Consider the following 23,377-nt stretch of genomic DNA (forward strand, 5'->3'; position numbering starts at 1 on the left):
AAAAATTAGCCAGATGTAGTCTGTAGTCCTAGCTACTTGCGAGGCTGAGGCAGGAGAATTGCTTGAATCCAGGAGGTGGAGATTGAAGTGAGCCGAGATCATGCCACTGCACTACAGCCTGGGTGACAGTGCGAGACTCCGTCTCCAAACACAAAACAAAAAACAAAAAGCAAACCTATTGTCTCGGGATCTGAACTAATTCTTGTTGATCCTTCCAGCCAGTCTCTTACCATTCTTTCCTCTCAATTTGTGGAGGCTCTACCTTCCACAGAGAACTACTTTTAGCTCCCCTGAAGCAAAATACTCTTTTGCTTCTGACCTCCAGAAAACACTTTCTACTCAATTTACTCATTCTTTTTTTGTTTTTGTTTTTCTTTTGGCACGTGATTAGCTGGTTGAATTTACTTATTCTTAAGGTTTCTGCTAAGAGGTTCTTTCCTCCTGGAAGATGTCTCTGATTCAACACCTTCTCTGTGTTAAAACTGTTTCATAACATACATTATGATAATTGCCTATTAACTAGTCTTTGTTGCCATTATACATTTGGGTAGGGCCCTTAGGCAGGATCCTTGAAAGCCTCGTTCCTCGCTGTATTCTCTATGCTTAGTACAGTGCCTTATATTACGGTAAGTCTGAAGGAATTTAAGATTATAAAGTAATTTCTGAGGCTACAGATGTCAGAAACACTTAAACTTTTTTTTATAATTAGAACATTATGAATGTCTGATTATAACCAAAAAAAGTCATAGTTTGGATTAGTGTCTAAAACCCATACGACTATAATATCAATACAAAAAAAATCAAAATATTTTTTGATATTTTCAAAATATCAATATCAAAAAAAAAAAGATGGTTCAAAACTCCAAAAGCAAGAAGGGGAAGTGTAAGAACAGGCCCCAGTTTATATAAGAATTGTATATTTAATTTAACTTAGTGAGAAAAAAATAGAGTACCCTTAACCAGTTTCTTCACTAAGAAAGAGTAAAGTGTATTTCGAATAGGTGAATAAAGGATGTTTATTCAACAAATGCTAGTGGAATAAAATAGGTTTCTATATCATACCATTACTTTAAAAACTCCAGATGTATTAACGTATTTAGAAGACACCACTGGAAAATAAAAAATGAGAAAAAATAAATAATTATTCAAAGTATAAAATGCCTTTCTAAACATGATACCAAATGTAAAGAAAAGTGTACCAAATGACTGAGAAGTTAATTACGTGAAGGTTTAAAACCTTTATATGGCAGGCCAGGTGTGGTGGCTCACACCTGTAATCCCAGCACTTTGGGAGGCCGAGGTGGGCAGATCACGAGGTCAAGAGATCGAGACCATCCTGGCCAACATGGTGAAACCCCGTCTCTACTAAAAGTACAAAAATTAGCTGGGTGTGGAGCCAGGCGCCTGTAGTCCCAGCTACTTGCGAGGCTGAGACAGGAGAATTGCTTTAACCCGGGAGGCGGAGGTTGCAGTGAGCCAAGATCACGCTACTGCACTCCGGCCTGGCAACAGAGCGAGACTCCATCTAAAAAAAAAAAAAAAAAAAACTTTTATATGGCAAAATCTACGAAACTTTTTTAAGCTATGAAAGAAAAAAATATTTTTTTAAAAGCAAATTACATCTTCTAAATCAAAAGGGGGAAAAAAACCCTAGTAAAACAACCAAAGGACATGGCCAAGTTAATCATTAAAGAAACATGGCAGCCATAAAAAAGAATGAAATCATATCTTTTGCAGCAACATGGATGGAGCCAGGACTATTATCCAGAGTGAACTTGTCACAGGCCAGGTCTCACTAACAACCATTTCAGTACTGACTGAGTGGTTAAGTTAAATATTAAAAGCCAGTGCCCTTATACAAAGGCTGGGATATAACAAAAGTCCATCAAGAGTTTTGCCTAGGCCTTTCCTCGGCCTTAAGGCATGACAAAGTAACTAAGGAATTCTTAACAGGATCCACATAGGTTTCAACAAGTTTTATTTTGAGTCTGAAGAAACTCTCCAGGCCTCCACAAACAAGTTTATTAGGGGTCTGAAGGAACTCCTCAAACCTATATGATTTACTAGGAGACAAGGATAATCATCTCAGTACTTTACTAAGTCTCCAGGGGAAGGTCTTCAGGACTCAGACCTTAGTTTTAGATTAAAAGAAGTTAATCACTTGTATCTTTAGATGAATGCACACTTACAGGTAGACATATAGCTTGGAAGGTATATAAGCTCTGGAAAACTTTGTAATTTGGAATTGGTCTGGTGATAATTTTCAGCCTTTCTCCCTGTAACTAGTTACAGAAATAAAAACTCTCGGCCAGGCGCGGTGGCTCAAGCCTGTAATCCCAGCACTTTGGGAGGCCGAGGTGGGCGGATCATGAGGTCAAGAGATCGAGACCATCCTGGCCAACATGGTGAAACCCTGTCTCTACTAAAAATACAAAAATTAGCTGGGCGTGGTGGCGTGCGCCTGTGGTCTCAGCTACCCGGGAGGCTGAGGCAGGAGAATTGCTTGAACCTGGGAGGCGGAGGTTGCATTGAGCTGAATTTGTGCCACTGTACTTCAGCCTGGTGCCTGGCAACAGAGTGAGACTCTGTCTCAAAAACAAAAACAAAAACTCTCTTCCTCCCCAGTTCATCTGCATCTTATTATTGGGCCATGAGAAATAGCAGCTGGACCCTCAGTTTGGTCCCGGAACAAATTAACTCAGAAACAGAAAATCAAATACTGCATGTTCTCATTTATGAGTGGGAGCTAAACAATAGGTATACAAAGACAAAAAGATGGAAAGGATAGACACTAGGGACTCTGAAAGGAGGAAGGGTGGGAGGGGTGAGAGTTAAAAAATCAGCAATTTAGGCTAATGCCCTTTTCGGCCTTAGCCCACCTGCACCCAGGTGAATATAATTATCAAAAAAAAAAAAATTGGAAATTTGATATAATGTTTACTATTTGGGTAATGGGCACACTAGAAGCCTAATCTCTACCAGTATGCAATATACTCATGTAACAAACATGCATGTGTACTTCCAATGTAAAATTAAAAAAAAAAATGAATGTCTGTTAAACATAATTTTTAAAATGCTCAGTCACATACATAAAGCAATTTTTTGGCTTTGAAACTAGTAAATGCAGGTACCTAGCACAAGGCCCCTCTTCCCTCCACCCCTGCCCTCTCCCCGTGGAAAAAAAAGAAAAAATCTGTGTTGATGGAAGCAGGGATAAATATGTATACAAATTATACTTACATATTGCTGGTAGGTAATAAACTGTACCATATATTGTTAAATATAAAACATGAGCTTCAGTGGCCTATTTACATTTTGTATAATCTTCCTATAATGAATATACACTTATAATATTAAAAAATAAGGTACTTTAAAAAGTTGGTATTCCTTCCAAAAAATAAACCTAAAATGGCAAAACAATTGCTTAGTTTCAGAATAAAAATCATCATTATAATACCTTATATTAAAACCTCAGAGGATAGCTAATTATGTGATTTTTAATACATTTTAGAAGGGATAAATTGACAATAATTAAAAAATATTTACAGTTTCAGTCTCATCAGAATGCACTCAGTTGGAAATTGACTCCAATATAAAAAAAATTCAGCCAACAGCAGAACAGCTATTTAGTTTTCCTTTCTAGAGCAGAAATGGCAAGAAATTTTTCTTCTGTTTTCATAAATATAACTACAACTATTTTATTCCTCTGTTCCACCTCAATGATAGTCTTTGATACCCCATTTTTAAACTGCTCATTTCAGGAATATCAACACTGGTTTTTTTTTGAGACGGAGCCTTGCTTTGTCACCCAGGCTGGAATACAGTGGCACGATCTCAGCTCAATGCAACGTTTGCCTCCCAGGTTCAAGTGTTTCTCCTGTCTCAGCCTCCCAAGTAGCTGGGACTGCAGGTGTCTGCCACCATGCCTGGCTAATTTTTGTATTTTTAGTAGAGGTGGGGTTTCACCATATTGGCCAGGCTGGTCTCAACTTGTGACCTTGTGATCTGCCCAATTCTGCTTCCCAAAGTGCTGGGATTACAGGCGTGAGCTGCCATGCCAGCCAACACTTTTTTTTTTTTAAGAGACAAGGTCTCGAACTGTCACCCAGCCTGAAGTGGAGGGGTGCAATCATAGCTCACTGCAGTCTTCGGCTTCTGGGCCTTGGCTTCCTCAGTAGCTGGGACTATAGGCATGTGCCATTACAACCAGATTATTTTTGTATTTTATTTTGTAGAAACGGATGAGGTCTTGCTATGCTGTCTAGGTTGGTCTTGAACTTCTGGCCTCAAGTAATCCTCCAGCCTTGGCCTCCCAAAGTGCTGGGATTATAGATATGAGCCACTGTGCCTAGCCTCAACATTGTTTAATGACAATTACTAAATGTATTTCTTACACATTTTTTTCCCTTAAGAAATACAGAAAGATAGCTTATAAAATTTTAATGTATGTGTGTATATACATGGAGAAGGAGAAAAAAGCTGGTTTCAGACATTTCCAAACATAAAGGCAATTAGAACAGTTTATGTTTGTCTATGGATAAGATCTCACAGTATAGTATAGACTAAAATCTTCTCTCTGTAAAATACTCAGATTTTTTCCTTTATAGCTTGCTTTTATGTTAAAAAATAAGTGAATAACATTAAAAATGATCATCTTTACAGGGGAGATACACATTTGTCCTATGAAGTAAACAGGCCTAATATTAAGCCTTTTAACGCCTAAACTTTGTAGGCAGTAAGAAATATGTATTTGACTATGCGACACATTTATATATCACAAAATATACATTGAATTAACATAAACGCTGAGGACAAATTATATATTTAGAATATTTAGAGGTGACAAAAGTATTGTTAAAAAATCACTTTTGTGATAGACATTACTTAATGTGTTTCTCTAAGATCAAAATATAAATTCATACTTCATAATCTGGTCCTCCAAAGTGGGATTTTTTCTTAAGTTCTGTCCTTGCATTTTTACATGATTCCTCTGCTCTTCTTCTCTTCTCAATTTCCTATTAAAAAAGAAGTGAAAAATTTATAATTTGAGGCAGGCATTTTAATTACAATGAAATCTTTTAGGTGGAATTCCTCTACATTTCACTGAAATTTTACAATTTGATCAAAAAATAATTCCACTCCTGTGAAAAATAAGATGATTCTGCCCAAGAAAACACTTTTCTCTAGGCTATAAATTGCTTACAACCTACGATTGATTGATTGATTGACTGATTGATTTTTTGAGATGGAGTCTCGCTCTGTCACCCAGGCTGGAGTGCAAAGGTGCGGTCTTGGCTCACTGCAACCTCTGCTTCCCAGGTTCAAGCAATTCTCCTGCCTCAGTCTCCCAAGTAGCTGGGACTACAGGTGCGTGCCACCACACCTGGCTAATTTTGGTATTTTTAGTAGAGATGGGGTTTCACAGTGTTGGCCAGGCTAGTCTCAAACTCCTGACCTCGTGATCTGCCCGCCTCAGCCTCCCAAAGTGCTGGGATTTCAGGTGTGAGCCACCGCACCGGGCCATGACCTATGATTTAAATCACTACTAAGACTACCTTAAAAGTAGATTATGTGTTTAAATGGTTAAGTAACTGCACGTATACTTAAACAAACAAAAAATAAATAAATAAAAGAAAAGAAGAAAAAAACCCAGCTAAATTAGCACCAGAAAAATACCTACTATACATTCTTATATTTTCCCCCTTCCCACCAACCCCAGCAAGAGCTACATTTATTTTGGTATGATGGAAAACAGCAAGTAATACCAGAAAAGAACTCAGTAGGTGGGATCAATGAATGCTAAAAAGATACTCTAAGAAAGAAAACCTTCTTATACTTCTCACTGCTGCTTAAGACTGTTTTAGAGTTGAAAAGACTTTAGATATCTATTTTAACTCTCTCCTTTTAGTGATAGGGCCTTTAGCTCTAACAGGTTAAAAGACCCAAGGTCAACACTTAAAATAACAAAGGCTGACCCCATATAAAACTTATTTCCACAACAATGGGGTCCATAGGGTCAATACTGACACTGAAGTCCAGCAAGTCCAGCATGTTTATAAATAATCTAATGCTGTTATTTCCTTATTTCAAATACAGTCATACATTGCATTTTATTTCTCTCTCTCTCTCTCTCTTTTCCCTTGTCCAAATTCCATTTTCTAAAAGACTGATTTGCTTGGTCCCCCTATTGGGTAATCTAAGCATAATGCTTCTGAAAGTAAAAGGGAATGTTATTAATAATCTTGCCAAATCAGGATGCATGATTGGTTATAGGAAATGTAAACAGTTCTTCCTATTTCTCCTTATTCCCCAAAAAACCTTACTCTGAAGAGTGTGATCATCAAAATCATAATAGATTATGCTTATGATCTAAAGTAGGCTGATGAAAGCCACATGAATTTACTGTCACATGTTACTTCACCATGGGGATGCAGTCTGAGAAATGTGTTACTGACGACTTTATTCTTGTACAAACATCATAGAGTGTACTTATATAAACCTAGATGGTATAGTCTATTACACATCTGGGCTATAAACATTTACAGCACGCGACTGCATTAAATACTGTAGGCAATTTTAACATGATGTTAAGTATTTGTGAATCTAAACACAGAAAAGGCACAGTAAAAATATGATATAAAGATTAAAAAACAGTATATTTGTATAGGGCACTTATGAATGAACCTTGCAGGATTCGAAGTTCCTCTGGGTGAGTCAGTGAGTGAGTAGTGAACTTTTAAATACTGCATACTTAGGCTACACTAAATTTATTTAAAAATGTTCTTTCTTCAATAACCTTAGCTTGCTGCAACTTTTACTTTATAAACTCTTTGTTTAAACGTTTTGAGTCTTTGTAATAAGATAGCTAAAAACATAAACATATTGTATGGAGGCACAAAAACACTCTTTTTCTTTATACTGTATTCTACAAACTTTTTTCTATGTTTAAAAAATTTTATTTTATTTTTTACTTTTTAAACTTTTTTGTTATAAATGAAGAGACAACAAACACATTAGCCTAGGTCTACACAGGGTCAGGATCATTAAGACGTCACCAGGCAAAAGGAATTTTTCAACTCTGTTATAATGTTAAGGGACTACAGTTGTATATTTGATCCATCATTGACGGAAATGTCATTATGCAGTGCATAACTGTACTTAATGGCTAAATTAAAGTCTTAACTGAACTCACACAAAGCAAATTACTTCTAAATACCATGACGGCATTAAAAATAGTGGCAATCAATCAATCAATGGGTTTATTAAACCCAAAGATTTCATTGATTTTTGTGTACTAAAGACAAAAATGGGACTACAGACCTACCAGAATGACTAAGCCAGGTGAAGTGGCATGTGCCTGTAGTCTCAGTCATTCAGGAGGCTGAGGCAGGAGGATCACCTGAGCCCTGGAGTTCAAGGCTGTAGTGTGCTAATTGGCTGTGCCTGTGAATAGCCATTCCATTCCAGCCTGGACAACATAGTGAGACTCTGTCTCTCAAAAAAAGAAAGACCCCGCCCCCCAAAATCAACACCACCACCACCACCACACATACACACACACACACACAATACTAAGTACTGTCAAGAGTGAACAACATCAACAACACCCACACACCCACACATCCTTAACAATGCCAAGTGCTGTCAAGAATTAAAAGCAATTGTAATCCTTCCTCATTGCTGGTAGAAATATTAATTTAATCACTCTGGAAAATTGCCAGTATCCACTGAAGTTAAAACATATACCCCCATGAATTAATAAGTCTACCCCAAGGTATGAGAAATATACCTAAAGATATACCCCCAAGGACTCTCATAGCAGTTTTATTCATGATAGCAAAAAAATGAAAACAACCTAAATGTCCATCAACAAGAAAATCAATAAGCAAATTGAAGTCATACAATGAAAAGTTATCATACAATAAAAATACTCTATAGCAATAAAAAAGAAAAACTACTATTAAATACAACAACATGAATGAATATCACAGTCAATGTTGAGGGAAAAAGAAGGCCTGACTCAAAAGTATATTGTATGATTTTGTTAACATGATATTCCAGAACAGGCAAGACAAATCTGTAATAATAGGTTAAAACTATATGATCATCTTTTGGGATGGTGGTATGATATGGAATAGGAAGGGGCATGAAGGAACCTTCTAGGGTGCTAGAAAAGTTATATATATCTTGATTTGACTGTGGTTACAGGGGTGTATAGAAACGTTAAAGAAAAATCAAGTAGTATACTTAAGATTGGTACACTTCACTATATGTATGTTATACATTAATTTTAAATTAATAAAACAAAAATGCACAGCAATAGTATTAAAGATTTATGGGTAAGTGAAAACGTATGTAAAATTATACACCTGTGAATCTATTAATGTAAGCAAATGTATCTTCAATGAAAAGATTGTCTCTTATTAACACTGTTAACCATAATTACCTATTTTTAGAATTTTTGGTCTTCCTGGACATGACTGGCTAACAATTAAGTACACCACTTCTACAGTAGAAAGGATTATTATTATAGGTAACCAAGAAAAATCATCATGACAAAATAGCATTTTCAATTAGCTCAAAGAATTTTGGAACTGACATTATAACTACATAAAAGTATCATATAGACAATTCTACCATTAAACAGCTGTTATTAGCACCTATTTAATTTCTCTCATTAGATTTTAAGCTCCTTGAGAGACTATTTCCTGCTTATCACTGTTTCCCCATTACTAGCTTAGAGTCAAGCACACAGCAGGCATGCACCTGAATGAAACAATTTCAATGAAATCATATTGTTATGATTGTACTTTCTTTCCCAATTCTAAGAATTACCTGAAAGACATATTTGTTGATAAACAACTTTATTCAAGAACTTTATAGTCTTTAATGTGTGTGTGTATATATATGTACACACACACACACACACTCTCTCTCTCTCCCCACACACAAAAGATTAGAAAGTTCTTGAATAGAGTTGCTTACCAATAAATACACACATACACTGCATATATGTGTATATATATATGAACACACATATACTGTGTGCACACACATGTGCAAATACACACACACTTACATTCCATGTAAAATGTAACTGGGATCCAGTTATTTCAACCTTAAGAAAAAATTACAGTGGAAAAGGTTAATAAAATTTGACATCAGATAGATCTGTAAGAAGACTATAAAACACAGTAGTGTCCAGATTTCAACCAATACTGCCATATATTCTGGCTGTTCTTTGGTGAACAGGGTTGCATAAGAAGCAACAAAAGTGTTTTTTCCCCCACAGATGCTTGGTTTTCTCTGCTTATTGCTATCCAATAAAAGAGAACTGGTAAGATTAACAACGCTGAAAGCAATCAAAACTCTATCTCCCTTTTTCAACATAGCAAATAAACTTGAATGCTAAAATAATCAGGATGTCATGTTATATAATGTGCAAAGGTTTAAAAAAATTTTTTTTAGGCAATGTGGTTAAGACTATATGACCGAAGAATATGATCCCTTAGTGAAGGAAAAAGAGACTAAAGAGAGGAGAGAGAAAGTTACCCAAAAGTTGTTAATAAGCTAGACAGGTTGAATGATACTCTTGAACCATTACTCTAATGTATTTAGGGAGTTGTCCTGTTTTTTAATACATTATTTTTGTGTAAACAGGGACTCTTCTAATAATTCAATTTGATCCACACTGAGTATAGAGTTGAAATCTTTGAAGATATAATAGTTTGGCTCCAGGATGACAATAAATTTTCTATACCTTAAAAAAAAGTTTTCATTGCCTATTTTAAAAGAAGACATACTGCTAGTCAAAATGCCTTACTCTCACCTGCACTTGCGCATTCTGAACAGTTTTCCTTTCTTCTAAAACATGGGAAACTTCCTAAACACATAGTGTTAACATTGCTTTCCTTAGTGTCCCGCTCAAATTCAAAGGCCTTCAAACTCTGCAAGCAATATAGCTTAAGAATGAATATGATTCTGGCTGATGTCTAATTTGGTATCCAGAGCTGATATATAAGACTAGAGAAAAATTCCTCTGTTAATCACCTTTTGATAAGCCTCTGAGCCTCAATTCCTTCTATAAAATGATGGCATTGGATTAGAACTTTAAGGTATGTTTCAATTCAAACATTTTACTATTTTTCTAAAGTTGAATTATAAACAGAAGTTTTCCTACTTAAATCCACTGAGCCATACCTCACACTAGAAACTAAAGAGTCATACTGTAATATTATTATCAGTGCTGTGTTTAAACAAAGGTGGGAAAATGTGAACATAGGGCAAATGATCAAACAACATAATGTATGTTAAATGTTATCACTGACCATGAAAAAAATACATGAGTGTTGCTGTAATAAGTAAATGTTTAACTGCGTAAATTGGCATATAAGTTAGTTCATATACCTTAAATGCAGTTTCATACATCATACACTTAAAGGCAGGTAATGTTAAATGGCTTAACACTTCTATTCCAAAGCATCACTAACATCAGCATAAAATGAAAGAAAGCTTTCAAGAAAGCATTGTATAGTAACTAAACAAGTAACTGGTGAATCGTGTTACACAAATGAGTTTAAGATGCCCATAAAGCTTCAGAGGAGTAGTATCATCTGAGATTTCTATCAACCCAAGATTCTTCCCTAAGAAGTTAGCTTGGCTTAAATATTCAAACAATCTATAAAACTTAAATATGATTATTTTTAAAAGGAAAAAAACCCTAGTCTTACCTTATCCATTCTCTTCTGCCAGCTTTCCTCACGTTTAACCATTAGTTCAATACAATGAGAAAGTGTTGCAAGGATTCCAGCAGTAGTTGCTTTAAAAGTTATCGCTTCCCCTTTAAAGTCTATACCATTAATTCCTTTTGGTGTCACATGTGGAAATACTGAAAAAGAAAGTTATTTACTGAAAATATTTCTAATAAAGAAATAACTCATCACAATTTAAGATTAGAAAATGTTTAGAAAATTAGCAAGTGAGAACAGGTTTTGGGGTTTTAATTTTCCTTCTGTGGGCCAACATTTAAAAACCTCCTATCCAAACTCTATGAGCAAAGAAGCTTTGTGGCAGCATACGTACTTTCAAGTCCGTTTTTCTAGATTCTGTTTCCTGAAACTTATTTGCTGTGCTGCACCCAATCAATCAAGGGGTAGGAGGAGTAATACTTTAACAATAACATTCTGACAGCTTAGAGTAACACCTAATTATGGCAAGAACTACCTTACATTTTGAGAAACTTAGCTTTTGAATTAAACAAATCTTAAAACTCACAAGATACAAACAAGAAAGCATAATATTCTATAGTTAATAAGAAATCATTTTAGTAGAATCCTTATATATTAAATAATGACACTTCTGATTTTAAAAACCATTAGAGACAGGACAGTAAAGATATAACCCATCAAGAACAAACTGACAAACTTAATCAAAATGTAAAATTTCTGCTCTTGAAAACATTGTTAAGAGGATAAAGAGATAAGCCACAAATTGGGAGAGAACCTTTGCATGGCATATATTTAATAAAGGACTTCTATCCAGAACATATGAGGTAATCTCAAAGCTCATTAATAATAAATACCACCCCCCAGATGAGCAAAAAATGTGAACACACACTTCACCAAAGAGAAGATATAAATGGCAAATAAAAACATGAAAAGATGGCTTAATATCACTAGCCAGTAGGGAAATGCAAATTAAAACCACAATGACATATCACTACACACCTATTAGAATGACTGAAATTTGAAGACTGACCATCAAGTGTTGGTGGGGATGTGGAGGAACTGGAACTCTCATAAATGGCTTATAAAAAACAATCTGGCATTTTCTTTAAAAATTAAACACACACACCTGCCATATGATTTGGACATTCTATCCCTAGGTATTTACCCAAAAGAAATACAATAAATGTCCATGAAAAGAATTGTATATGAATGCTCATAGCAGCTTTATTTGTAATAGCCAAAACTGCAACCAACCCAAATGTCCACCAGTGAATGAACAGATACACAAACTATGGTATATCTATACAATAAAATACCACTCAGCAATGAGAAGGAATTCAACTACTGATACATGCAACAATAATGATGAATCTCAAACTAAAAAAAAGCCAGGTCAAAAAAGAATACATACTGTATGAGTCAATTTATATTAAATTATAGAAAATACAAACTAATCTATAGTGACAGAAAATAGATCAGGGGCTCTTTGGGAATGGGGGAGAGAGGAATGACAAAGGGGATGGAGAAAACATTTGATTGTGCTGATGGTTTCATGAAAATATCCAAATTTATCAAATTATACACTTTAAATGGTACGTCAATTGTATCTCAATAAAGCTTTTTTAAAAAAACTTGTATTTTCTTAATAAGAATAGACACGTACATCAACTCAACAGAATTGAGAGTCCAGAAATAAACCCTCACATTTATGGTCCATCAGTTTTTCACAAAGGTGTCAAGGCAATTCAATGCAGAAAAGAAAAAATGTCTTTTCAGCAAATGATGCTGTGTCATCTGGACATCCACATGTAAAAGTTACCATTATTACATAATGTCAGAATGTGATATTACCTACATGTCTTGGAAGACATTTTCACTTGGATTCCAGCAGTTCTATTGCTTTTAAAAAAATTACTCAATTAGGTAATTATTCTTTGTGAGTTGTTATGTAACTTTTGAAAGTATATTTTATCCACCTGAGGGGAAAAATGTATTACTTACACTTTTCTTTATTGCCATTGGTATTATGCAAGAAGTCACTATCAGAACGTGTTGTAGGGAAGTCATCTTCATCATCTTCTACAACTAAATAAAACACATTTAAAAAATTAGGATACAAAAATAGAAGTTAACGTCTATTCTTATGTTCAATGGAAACATTTTACTCTGGATTCTGATTCTGTGAGTATGAGGTCTTACTAATGCTTGTATTTTCACTGGTAATCAAGGTATGCTCAATAAATATGCGGCATAATGTCTTTAGATACATTATTTTTAAACCATATTCATTCTCATTTGTGTAAGGAAAGGTTACTGAGTCATGAATTATTTCACCCTGTAGTCATCCTATCTCTTGCTCCCTTCAATGAGGACACTTCAACTCTCTAAGAGGACCAGAGGGCTGAACAGGTCTATAAAAAGTACCTTCCATGCAGAAGACACCTTAGCTTGCCTCTGAGAGTTCTTTTTTTTTTTTTTTCTTTTGAGACAAGAGTCTCATTCTGTCACCCAGGCTAGAATGCAATGGCATAGTCTTGGCTCACTGCAACTTCTGCCTCCCGGGTTCAAGTGATTCTCCTGCCTCAGCCTCCCAAGTAGACGGGACTACAGGTGCGTGCTCCCACACCTGGATATTTTTTATTTTATTTTAGTAGACATGGGGTTTTACTATGTTGGTCAGGGGGTCTTGAACTCCTGACCTTATGATCTGCCCACCTCAGCCTCCCAAAGTGCTGGGATTACAGGCGTGAGCCACCACGTCCAGCTAAGAGTTCTTAAATATACTATTTCTGGATGTGCAGGGTTATATTTTATAACAGATATGATATCAATTTTCATTCATCCCAGTGTATATCTATACCTGGGGATCCCTTTTAACTTCTCTAATTCCAGAAAAAAACCAGAATCTCTTTTGTTCTACTTTAATGTACCTCTTTCTTCTATGTGCTATCCCTTTTTCTACTACCTAACATACTTAATTCTCTGTACTATGTATTCCACTCATAATGCAAATTCCTGCATCATAGCTCCCAATGTTATTTGCTGCTTTTATCAAGCTTTTGATGGTTTCTTCTTCTTCTTCTTTGTGAGACAGGGTCTGACTTTGTCGCCTAGGCTCAAAGTCAGGCTCAAAGATGAGTGGTATGATCTCATCTCACGGCAACCTCCACCTCATGGGCTCAAGCAATCCTCCTACCACAGCCTGTTGAGAGGCTGGAAACACAGGTGTACACCACCATGCCCAGCTAATTTTTTTATAGAGACAAGGTTTCACCATGTTGCTCAGGCTGATTTCGAACTCCTGATGTCAAGCAATCTGCCCACCTCTGCCTCCCAAAATGCTGAGATTACAGGTGCAAGCCACTGCACCCAGCCTATGTAACTCGTTTATTTATCTTTTGAGGAACTCCCTTTCTAAAGAAGGAATCTTCATTTTAAACTAATGTCTTACTTATTTGCCTGTATCTTTTTACCTCAGGAGTACCTTGGCTCTACAAGAACATCTCACTTACTTTAGCTGTCTTTTTTATGGATGCAGAGTCCCAGTCGATACCCCATTTCCCTCTTTTGACTAAATGGTAAGAATCACCATGGAAAATCTTCCGTACTGTCATTTTCTAACTACTGGACTATTTCATTTTTTAATAATCACTTGAAATGTTGCCAATCATCTGTAACAATTTTTACAAATCACAAACTGCTATTACCTTGTATTCATTTCTACCTGGCTGTGATCTCAATATTCAATTGTTTTTCTTTTCCATTTCTAGCATTCCTACAGACTTCCATAGGAGTATACCTTGATTACCAATGAAAATACAAAGATGAGTAAGATCTCATATGCTCAATAAATATGCTGTGGAATGTCTTTAGATACATTATTTTTAAACCATATTCAGATAAAAAAACATGCTGACCATCAGCTGAAGTTACAATACAACTATACCCAAATTAGTTCCCTGGCATAATCCCATAAAGATGACCTTCAAGTACCTTTTGAGATCTTTACTTCCCAGGGCCTTTTAAAATTTCCCTATTTTTTTTTTTTTGCATCGTATCAATGAAAAATTAAAGCAGTTTGTTACTCTTCAATTCTACCTTCATGCATTCTTTTCTACAGAAGCAGCAGATATTTCATTTACTCTACATTTGACATATTCACAATTTGATGGATTTGTTTTCTCGGAAAACTCGAAAGCCTTCTGTAGAGTATTTGTTTTCCCCTTTCTTCTGTGCTTTCCTTCTGCCTTCAGAAGTCTTGTTTATAATGCTAGCTTATACTTCTACTACAGAGGGTATCCACATATCAAGGAATGTTTGGTTATCCACCTATAAAAGAACTTTTAAAGAACAAAACCTTAATATCTCTCTCTCCCCTCAACCCCTGAATGTTCTGGTTTAGTGGGGCTATGGTGAAGGGTATGGTATAATTGTTTCTTTTTTAAAGCTCCCTGAGATGATTACAATATCAGCCAGACATTTATTTATTTTTGCCACCCAAATATTTCTCAGCCACTAGCACATTAAATCTTCCTCTCAAACTACACCTTTAACCATAACCCTCCACCCCCAAACAGACACATAATATTTTTTGCAAGCTGAGTGTATAAAGGCAACTTTATATCTTAGGGATATCTCACATGGTCTGAAACCATCATCCTAATACAAAGTTCCTCCATTCTAGTCAGACTGGTCTCCCTTACCAACATTTGAGTCTATTATGCTAAATTCCACCTTTGGACCTTGTACATTCCTGCTTCCTGTTACCCCAGCAACAATTCAAATTAACCATATTAATAATAACAGCTATTATTTATTGAGTTTTTGCTTTTAAATATAGTGCTAACATATACATTATCATTTAATTCTCACAATCACAGGTGCTAGATATAATAACTTATAGTTGAGGAAACAGGTGTTAAAAAATGTTGAGAAATCTACTTCAAGTCATTAAACAATAAATAGAAGAGCAAGATTAGAAGAAATTTTACTTTTAATGTGGTATATATGTCTTGTTTTTAAAATTAAACAATGTGTTTAGGTAAGAGGTGATGTCTTCCACTTCTGTGATCCTCAGAGTATCCAGACTTAAAATGTTAATTAAATATTACTGAAGGATATACATAAAGAAGGACAGTGATTCTTAAAATTATTTAAGTCATTAACTTAGTTTTGATAATTTAATGACAGTATATCCACAGAGATTCTTAAACTCAGGTCAGCAACTCTGCTCTGGCAAGTAGGAAATTATGGTCCACGTCCTTATTTCTCCTTTATCCAGCAAGTATTCTCAAAAACATCAGCATTTCAGGCTGGGCATGGTGGCTCATGCCTGTAATCTCAGCATTTTGGGAGGCAGAGGCAAGCAGATTGCTTGAGCTCAGGAGTTTGAGACCAGCCTGGGCAACACAGTGAAACCCTGTCTCTACAAAAAAACACAACAATTAGCTGGGCATGGTGGTGCACACCTGTAGTCCCAACTACTCGGGGAGGCTCAGGTGGGAGGATTGCTTGGGCCTAGGGGCAGAGGTTACAGTGAGCCAAGATTGTGCCACTGAATTCTAGCCTGGATGACAGAGGGAGACCCTGTCTCAAAAGATAAATAAATAAAAATCAAAAGATCAGTCAATCAATCAGTATCTCATAAATAACATTTGTAGGGGAATCAGTTATGGGCTGAATTGTATCTCAGAAATTCCTATGTTGAAGTATTTAACCCCCAGTACCTCAGAATATGGCTGTTATTTGGAGACAAGGTATGTAAAGCAGTTGTTAAGTTAAAATGAGGTCATTAGGATGGGCAATAATCCAGTACGACTATACAATATGCAGAGGAAATTTGGACACAGACACATACAAAGGGAAAGATGATGATGTGAAGGCACAGGGAGAACATGGCTACCTATAAGCCAAGGAGAGAGGCCTGGAACAGGTCTTTCCCTCATGGCCCTCAGAAGAAACCAACCTGCTAATAATACCTTTATCTCAGAACTGTGAGAAAATAAATCTGTTGTTTAAGCTACCCAGTCTATGGTACTTTGTTATGGCAGTCCTAGCAAACTAATACTTTAGTCTACCTTGTTGCTATTTATTTAAACATGTAGCAGAAAAGACTCACTGTAATGTCTAATATTATTTTTCAAATCATCTACACAACTTGGTTATCACTGCATCCCAAATTCTACTTTTTCCACCATCACTTTTGTCCTTCAAATACTATACACTATTGGTATGGCCCATTAAAAGATAAATAAGGCATCATATTCTATATGTATCTTGTTTTTGTTTAAAGGCCTATTTGCAGGCATAATAAAGCTAATATGTAATGTTTAAATTGATTAAAAGGTATCCTTTTTTAATGAAGGAGAAACAGAGGTTCAAGTGTTTTTTATTTTTAGAGGAAAAAAAATCACACATTAATGAACCAAAAATTTCAATATAAGTTTTTACATTAACAAACAGAAAGAACTTCAAGGCCAGGCACAATGACTCGAGCCTGTAATTCTAGTACTTTGGGCAGTTGAGGTGGGAGAATCCCTTGAGGCCAGGAGTTTAAGACCAGCCTAGGCCACATAGTGAGACCTCATCTCAACAAAAAATTTAAAAATTGACCAGCTGTGATGTTGTATGCCTGTAGTCCTAGCTAGTTCGGAGGCTGAGCCCAGGAGTTTAGGTTATAGGAAGCCATGAACATTACACTGCACTCTAGCTTGGGCAACAGAAAGAGACTCTGTCTACTACATCAGTCAGTCAGTCAATCAATCAATCAATCAAACAGAAAATAACTTGCAGGCTACTAAATTTACACAAAATTGAGAACTTTAAGAGGAATATGGATATCTGCTTCTGTTCAAGATGAAATAATAGGGACTGAATTTATTCTCTAACATAAAAGTAAAAAAACTGGACAAAATACATGAAACAATGCTTTTCAAGACACTGGCTACCAGACAACAAAGGTCAATGATCCCTAATAGGAAACAAATGAAGTGAGCTCTATGACTGCTCTAGCTCATTGTTTTAGGAGTTTCCAAACTATACAGTAAGCACAGAGAACCCAGGAGGAGCCTTGTAGATTCCCTGTAATGAGGAGATGAAGCTGAGTGTCCAGAGAGACAAAGGCAACTAGAAGTAGTTCACAAGGCAGAGTACCAGAAAGGAGAGAACTGGACAGAGAATGTTGGAGATCGGCAGAAGGCTACCCCTGAGTATTCTGCAGAGTACTGATAGCACATGCAACTGAGCAAGCAATAAAGGCGAGGGATAGAACCTTCTTAAAGGATTCTAAGAAACAGCACCTGAAGCGTACATGGGAGCAGGGAAAAGTATATGCCCTACAATGCAGACTGGAAAACCTAATAATTCACAGAGAATTGGTGAGAAATCAGTAGAGTCTCACCTTAGGAGTGAGGAGAAAAAAATACATTTTTGGAAGGTTCTGATACTACACATAAAGTGGTATATTACTTGAAGGTAGACTGTAGTAAGTTAAACATGTAAACTATAAACTTTAAAGTAGCCACTAAGATAACAAAACCAAGCGTTAAGAAGCCAACAAAGGAGATAAAGTGGAATTATTAAAAAAAAAAAAAAAAAAAGAAAACTTAATCCAAAGAAGGCAGAAAAAGGGAATATAGAATAGAGAAGACAAAAAGAACTTGGATCCAGATCAAACACATTTAATAAGACTGAGAAATGAAACCACACCAAGCAACCTAGTTATACTGGGAATGAACTTAGTCCTATATGGTAATAATGGTACAGTAGTTCATTTTTGCCATCACAATAAATTATGTGAAAAGCTGAAGAACAATGTTAACATCAACAGTGTTTTCAGCACCAACAAAGGTACGTTAACCTATAAACCTAACACTAAAAGTTAATTGAAGATACCTTATTTCTTTTAAATAAAAACTCAATAAAACTACCATTATTATTATTATTATTTGAGACAGTCTCACTCTGTAGCCCAGGATGGAGTGACGTGGCATGATCTTGGCTCACTGCAGCCTCTGCCTCCTGGGTTCAAGCAGTTCTCCTGCCTCAACCTCCAGAATAGCTGAGATAACAGGCACTTGCCACCACGCCCTGCTAATTTTTTTTTTTTTTTTTTTTTTTTTGAGACGGAGTTTCGCTCTTGATACCCAGGCTGGAGCGCAATGGCGCGATCTCGGCTCACCGCAATCTCCGCCTCCTGGGTTCAGGCAATTCTCCTGCCTCAGCCTCCTGAGTAGCTGGGATTACAGGCACGCACCACCGTGCCCAGCTAATTTTTTGTATTAGTAGAGACGGGGTTTCACCATGTTGACCAGGATGGTCTCGATCTCTTGACCTCGTGATCCACCCGCCTCGGCCTCCCAAAGTGCTGGGATTACAGGCTTGAGCCACCGCGCCCGGCCTAATTTTTTTTAAAGTAGAGATGGGGTTTTACCACAGTGGTCAGGTTGGTCTTGATCTCCTGACTTTGTGATCTACCTGCCTTGGCCTCCCAAAGTGCTAAGATTACAGGCGTGAGCCACCGTGCCTGACCTCAATAAAATTATTTTTAAATGTACATAAAATTATTATTTTCATTTCTATTACTGATTAAAAAGGAAGAGATTAAGAGAGAGAGGAAAAGACAGAAAGGAGAGGGAGAAAAAGAGAAACAAGAGGGCAAGAGGGAGAAAAAGAGACCAACTGGTTGATTCCAGATCTGAAGGATTTAACAAATGCTTATCTCTGAGGCTCATCATGGGATAAATTTATCAGACACAATAATAATAATGTGAAATGCTCCATATTACCAAGATAATAGATGCCATTTAAAAAAAATGGAATAAAGAGTATCATTTGAAAGTCTTTGCCTGGTGTGGTGGCTCATGCCTATAATCCCAGCACTTTGGGAGGCTGAGGTGCGAAGATTGCTTGAGGGCAGGAGTTCAAGACCAGCCTGACCGACATAGTGAGTCCCTGTCTCCATAAAAAACAGAAAAATAAATTATCTGGGAGTGGTGATGTCCTAGCTGTAGTCCTAGCTACTTGGGTGGTTGAGGTGGGAGGAATGCTTGAGGCCAGGAGTTCGAGGCTGCAGTGAGCTATGATCGCGTCACTGCACTCCAGCCTGGGCAATAGAATGAGACCATGTCTCGATAAAAAAGTAAATAAATACAATAAAGATCTTCAATGGAATCTGGTATGGATGATCAAAATGAATTAGTATGTGTAACTTAAGTACTCAAGTTACAAGGACACTGAAATCTGTTACACTGTGGGTTTGCAGCAAAAATGACTATAAATACCTTTATCACTTAAAGACATTACCCTTTGAGATCAAGAGGCTTTTAATCCATTCATTCTCCAAGTAAAAATAGTGATAATAGCCTAATTAACCTTTATCCCTTTGAAGTTCATCCTTAGAGACAGCATCAGCACAGACATCAAAGTACTTCTGTAGCGTGTCAACTTGTCTACATAAGATGTCTCTAAATGTTTCCATTTCAGCCAACTTCTCACGTAAACTGTGGCCTTTCTGCAAAACACAAAATAAGGGGATGTAATTCAAGTAAAAGAAAACCGGATTTTATTTGGTCCTACGGTATTTCATCAACCTTTAAGGTCTGCACCTTATCACTGAGGGCATGGGATAAGGAGAGCTGTTTAGTTCAGTATAGTACTTCTAGGAATAGGCTTGAAACTTAATCTACTGTCTTGACAGTGATAAGCCACTTATGAGTGATAATCTTGTAAGTGATACCACTTATAAATGATAAGCCTTATTTTTTATAAAACATAAGAAAGCATTAATACCTAACAGTCTGCTAATATAACATTTGATAATTTCAAATTAAACAAATTGTGAGAAACAACTGTGACAGACTTTGAAATGGGCAAAAATATTACTAGTGTCCTTTCAAAGTAATGGTGACTTGTCATCTATGCTACCCTTGGGAGAGTACTGTTTGATCACATAGACATTTTTGCCTTTCATTGCATTTGAGCTATTTTACAACTGTTTTAGTAGAAAACTGAGTAGTATAAATAATTCTTGTTCACAGAGATGCAAATAAATTTTGTTTGGTGCAGAAGAATTGACTATTAATCTGAAGATATTGACCAATTTTGCACATATTCACAAATCATTTCAGTATTCTTCAGATTTTCCCTTGAACCAGTTTTTTTAATAGTTTACAATGGATGAATAAAATAAAATCAGTGACACATGTTCATTTGTATGAGTTATTATTTTATACCTTAAGAAGTACTCTAATAAGTTCAAATAAATTATATTAAAGTTTGTTCAAAAAATTATCAAATATGTTCCTTTCACACATCCAACACTAAACTCAATTTATGTTGCTTTAACTTAAAGCATCCATTAACTACACACCTTGAATGAAGAGGTGGATGTTGCAGAATAGCCACTTGCTCCAGATACCAGTGACACCATTGAGCCATGTCGACGCAAGCTGGACTCAGATCCATATCCAGATTCAGTCTTAAAAAAAAAAAGTAAACTAGGTGAAAAAAATTTAAATAAAAAATACTTGAGAAAACAAAAGGTTTCCTACAAATTAACAAGGTTATTATAACAATAACTGGCAGTTTTGGTGCACATAAGATATATAGTCAATCTACTGACATAAGCAATGTCTTTCAATTCCTAATTGACATTTAATTAAGAAATTTATTGAATACCTATTATGTGCTAGGCTAGTGGTCAAAAAGACTGTTTAATAATAGGAAAACTAAAGTAGTCAGAATCATAGACAGAAAGTAGAATAGTTGTTACCAGGGGCAGGGAAAAGAAGAATGGGGAGTTACTATTTAATGGACATAAGAGTTTCAGTTGGGGAAGATAAAAAAGTTCTGAAGATGGACGATGGTGATGGTTGAAAAATAGTATGAATATACTTAAAACCACAGAACTGTATACTTAACAGTGGTCAAAATGGCAAATTTTATGTATTCTCACCCACTGTTAACACATCACGATTATAACATTTGCCATTCACTTACAATAGTTTGTGTTTTGTTATTACTACTGGACATAGATATTTCTGGCAGCAGCTTGTATCTTTGATTTTTGTAACCATCTCAACAGTTCATGGCACAAAGTTTCCAATTTTGCTAGTCTGTTAAGTCATCATTCCATGGAAGATAATTGATGGGAATGATACTCTTCAGAGCATTAATTTTATTATATTTTACCTTCTCTAATACAAATACAATATAATAATATAGACAAAGGAATTAAACATTTGAACTTCCAAGTAACTGAAAGCAGGTATTTTGGATTTCTGATTATTTTCCACTGTTACTTTTTAAAAGTACAGTGAACTGGGTCGGGAGCAGTGGCTGATGCCTGTAATCCCAGCACTTTGGGAGGCCAAAGTGGGTGGATAACTTGAGGTCAGGAGTTCAAGATCAGCCTGGCCAAAATGGTGAAATCCTGTCTCTACTAAAAATACAAAAATTAGCCAGATGTGGTGGTGAGTGCCTGTAATCCCAGCTACTCAGGTGGCTGAGGCAGGAGAACTGCTTGAACCCGGGAAATGGAGGTTGCACTGAGCCAAGATCATGCCATTGCACTCCAGCCTGGGTGACAGAGTAAGACTCTGTCTCAAAAAAACAAACAAACAAACAAAAAACCAGTCAATTAATATGCTTGTGTGGAAAAACCAAGGAGGCATCAGTAATACGTCTTTTGACAATATATCATATCATATCTATTATGGTTTGACTGATTGATTTCAATCCTGCTCCTCTTTACTATTATGGTTCTAGATAGGTATTATACTGACCAGCTTTCCTTCATTTGAATGGGGAAAATAACCCTAGGTTTGGTAAACATTACTTTTTTTTAATACTTAAAGGAACAAAAAGCTACAATGTATTTTAATTTTAATTCTACTCAATAAACGAAGTAAAATAGTATCTAATTATTTTTAGTATCAAAGCTATGGTGACAAAAATTTTAAGTTACATAAACTTCAACATTAATATTAGGAAACAAAATTACATACGATGTGTTATGGAAAATATATCCATTCACATTTTAAATCCTCTGTGCTCCAATTCCTGAAAATACATTACATTTCCTATACAGCTATTGGTTTACCTATGATATTTTTCTCATTAAAAAATATTATTTTTAGCTATAAGAATACTAAGCTTCTATGGTTTAATAAATAAAATCTTTATGTTCTCATTTTTATGTAAATGATATTAGCACTAGTTCAAAACATTTTCCTGATAGTATCATTTCATTTATCTTAACTTTAATATTCTAGGATCTCAGAGCTTCTGGAGTCAATTAAAAAAATAATAATAAACTAATGGGCAATTTGTAACAAAATGGAAGAAAGCAAATTTACAAAGAAGGGAGGAGACTCTGAGCACACATGAATTTAAAAAAATAGTTACAAGAGGCAAAGACTATAATCAACACCAAGAAGGAAAGGAAACCAGCTCTCATTAACCGAGACTGGGCTTTACAACCAAATTGTTAATTCATTAACCTTAAATTCATTTAAAGTTGCAGAGGACCTAACGGTACCTAAACTTAAAGAACTAAAGCTGTATTCCAAAAATCTTCTCTTGTGTATCTATTATCTCTTCAAGGTAGATTGGCTTTATATTTGTATGAGAATTACATTTTGTTTCTTATT

The 23,377-nt window shown here is 35.8% G+C and overlaps 1 protein-coding gene across 5 annotated transcripts in view; it reads right to left on the reverse strand.

Annotated features, from left to right (window-relative positions):
* Positions 1–23,377, reverse strand: part of CERT1 (ceramide transporter 1) — a 143,317-nt gene that overhangs the window by 42,877 nt on the left and 77,063 nt on the right. For all 5 annotated transcript variants that reach the window (XM_064376060.1, XM_064376062.1, XM_064376063.1 and 2 more), the window contains exons 4-8: positions 21,097–21,204; positions 20,100–20,238; positions 12,729–12,812; positions 10,731–10,888; positions 4,923–5,015 (exon numbers count right to left, since the gene is read on the reverse strand). In XM_064376060.1, the coding sequence (XP_064232130.1) occupies positions 4,923–5,015; positions 10,731–10,888; positions 12,729–12,812; positions 20,100–20,238; positions 21,097–21,204 (582 nt within the window). The remainder of the gene's footprint in view (positions 1–4,922; positions 5,016–10,730; positions 10,889–12,728; positions 12,813–20,099; positions 20,239–21,096; positions 21,205–23,377) is intronic.

The sequence above is a fragment of the Aotus nancymaae genome, unplaced genomic scaffold (genome assembly GCF_030222135.1).
Source record: "Aotus nancymaae isolate 86718 unplaced genomic scaffold, 86718_ANA_hifiasm-v0.15.2.pri h1tg000014l, whole genome shotgun sequence".
In the NCBI taxonomy this organism is placed as follows: domain Eukaryota; kingdom Metazoa; phylum Chordata; class Mammalia; order Primates; family Aotidae; genus Aotus; species Aotus nancymaae.